Below are 3,322 nucleotides of genomic sequence, written 5' to 3' on the forward strand. Positions count from 1 at the left end.
AAACGTGACCTGTTTTCTGATTTGCTACTCTTAATGAAAGACGTAGTTCTACGTCAAAAAATACATGTATATAAAACAATTTAAAAAAACCTTTCAATTATATAAATTGAAAACAAATCGGAAACTGTATATAATCGTGTCCACCTTGTAATTAGATTATTATATTCAGAGTAGTTCAATAATTTACTGACCGATAACTTGAACAAAAATTAAAATAAAGCAACAAATTCAGATTTACAACATATGGTAAATATTTAGTAGCACATATATACCTATATTTTAATCACACATATTTAAAGATGAATAGCATAAATCATTTCTCACAAAGCGCTATAACATAGATACTTCCACTACGATTTCTCATTTTCTCACCACAGTGAGCCAAGCATTTTATCCCTTCCACGCTACGCGCTACAACTGAAGCCGTTTCCATGGTATTTGTTTAAAGTATTTGCAAACAGTTTACAAACAAAACCGTGAAAAACTAGTCCGCACGATACTTAGAGAGAAAGAATATTTTATCACCTAATAACAGAATCATACTCCCGCCGAATATTATACATATGGCGATCAAATAATTGTACTGTTTGGTGAGCAATCAGCTAGTGATTACATTCTATGTGAACAATACTTCGAAAATTATAACACGACCTACACTGCACGCGCGCGAAAGAATTCAGCGAAAGGAGTCCTCAAAATATCGTGGCACAAATTGCAAGACAAGCGAATCAATTATCATCGCGAAACTTAGAAACCTACAAACAATAACCGTGAAGCAGATTATCGCATTCATGCGACACTATTTGCGGCGCTTCGGACGGGGTGGTAGACACAGCGAATAGTAAAATTATTCGCGTTCGCGTCAAGTGCAACAATTATTTATGGCCGGTGGAAAGTAGAAACTATGTGGCTCTTGATTTTGTGACCGTGTCCTTTTGACGGGAAAACTTTATGAAAACTTCAATACGAATAAATTTGCATTATTATGAAAACTGCCGCTGCTCAATGTTTCGTGCAAATTGCAATGACCTTTCACATCAACTAGTGCTTGCGGATAGTGGCGAGAGTTTTTACTATAGGACCCAGTGTATTTATATTTCAGCGTTACCTTTCTGAGTAACAATACAATAAAAGAGGGGAAAAACAAGGCACAAGTCGAGCCTAGTGATATTTTATGAAACAGCAACAAAAACACAGTGTAGAAGGATGCCGACATGTCCAGCGTCTGTGGCGGCACCTAAAAAATGTATTCCGCCAAATCTAGGGAAAGCAGATTTGAGTCAACTATTGGAGCCAAATTTCCCCGATCGCTGTATGAAATGGGAGCGAAATGGGACCAATCAGCCACAACCACGTGGTGTATACACTTGGATAAGTGCCCCACGAGCTATCTACAACAATCGGAAGCTTATACGAAATGGAGGGTGAGTCTAGGAGAAAAAAAACTTTCATCACTACCTAAAAATTTCGGGCCGAAACAGGAGGTAAGCCCGGCCCCATAAGAGAAAGTTTGTTTCATGAGATCTGATATCATGTTATGTTTCCATCATAGAATCACTGTCAAGATTATTTTCCATGAAATATAAGCAATGTCAATGCTTTTCAATGGTATTTGGCAAGTAACACTCAATTTTCAAAACTAACATAAAAACGGAGTAAACCAACCAGTTCGGGTGAAACCGGCACCTAATGGGGGTAACATCGTCATCTCAATTTGTTACTACTACCGCTACCGACAAATTACATTTGGTAGCGCACCTTCGACACTCGCGTTTGTTTTGATTGTTTTTGACACTTGACGAATCACAGTGGGCTCGATGTGATTTAAAACGTATGAAATAAAAAATACTAACATGTAGAGTGTTCAAAAACATAGTTAATCAGAGTTTTCTAGTAAAATTCAAGGGACGCCGATTTTACCCCCAATATCGAGCTTACCCCCAGTTCCCCTATATTGTTCAAACCCCAACTACTTGCTCGAAGTGTCATTTATTAATTCTACACACATATTTTAACCCTGAAAACGAATATTAGCGGACATCAAACGTACACAAAATTTAAATTGTTATACGGTGTGGACCCGATTATATAGGGTAGATAGGGGCAATATGGTCCCCCTAAGAACGAAACGTCCTCAAACACGTAAAAACGTTTAGAAATTATGATACATGTTAAAACCTCACGATTTGAAACCTCATTGATCGATGTAAATTGTATGAATATACTTTAAAAAAGGTTTATGTGGATAATTTACACTTTTAAAAATGTGTTCCATTTCCGTCGATCGAAAGCACTATGGGGCTAAATAGTCCACCATGCGGGGCAATATGACCATGTTAGTTGATTCAATCTTTTGAGCATATTTTCGCTAGGAAATAACGTAACAAGTTCATAAAAGGAAAGTTTATTCTATTTTGCAACTATCACGTATATTTCATTGGGTTTCAATCAGTTAGCATGTACAAAATATAATAATGTGATCAAAATGATTGGATTGCAATTTATCGTTACTCAAAGCAGGTACAGAGAATATCTGTGCTGTTATGTACCCAATATTGGCATCGATAGCGTTGGATCCACCTATCGCCGCCCGTAGAGGAACTGAATTGTGCCGACAGTAGCAACATAGGGAGTCCTGTGGAAGATTCTATGATCATTATTCCGTGTTCAGCACTCAGCGCTCAGCTGAAGTTATAGCGCTTTTCTGCCTTTTTCCCCGCATTGTTAGACTTTTGGAATTTCTGGTCTGTACCTGTTGAATGAAGATAATAGTTTTGAGTTTACTTGCTTCTCCTATTGATAAGAGATAGTTACTGGAATCACTGAGTTCTCATCGACGTTAAATGGCCTTAATGGTGGAATGTTGTATTTCTGTTGTACGTCCTCCAGTAAATCATAGAATTTCCCGACTGCAATGCAATTGAATTCTTGTGCCCTGGCGGCGGAGGTTGCTTCTGATGTTCTATTGGAAGGGTGAGGAATATCATTTCTTTCGGCCAAACCATACACCAGCTTCCGGATTTATCTTGTCGTAACACCGTAGAATCGTTGTCCATAGCGAGAATATTACTCCGTCGTAAAAACATTACCAAATGATCCTAGCAGATGGAGCTGCAAAGGATCTGCACAATGTAAATAACGTTCAAGTGTTTTCTGCGGGACACAATGCACTAAAAATGCATGTCGCACTGACGTAACACTCTTCGCCGCTTCGATTGCCTCGTTCAAGCCGTTCTGTGACCTATTTTTACGATCGAATGTTATGGTATAATTCCGCACCTTGATCTCACCTCTAGCTATTTCCAACTATATTTACAAATGT

The 3,322-nt window shown here is 38.2% G+C and overlaps 1 protein-coding gene across 1 annotated transcript in view; it reads left to right on the plus strand.

Annotated features, from left to right (window-relative positions):
- The first annotated feature begins 573 nt into the window (after window positions 1–573).
- The window catches only part of LOC129764768 (radial spoke head protein 3 homolog B), a 24,869-nt gene continuing 22,120 nt past the window's right edge, over window positions 574–3,322 (plus strand). The window contains exon 1 of the mRNA XM_055764238.1: window positions 574–1,424. Within this exon, the coding sequence (XP_055620213.1) occupies window positions 1,207–1,424 (218 nt within the window). The 5' untranslated portion in view covers window positions 574–1,206. The remainder of the gene's footprint in view (window positions 1,425–3,322) is intronic.

Source organism: Toxorhynchites rutilus, chromosome 2 (genome assembly GCF_029784135.1).
Source record: "Toxorhynchites rutilus septentrionalis strain SRP chromosome 2, ASM2978413v1, whole genome shotgun sequence".
NCBI classification, from domain to species: Eukaryota; Metazoa; Arthropoda; class Insecta; order Diptera; family Culicidae; genus Toxorhynchites; species Toxorhynchites rutilus.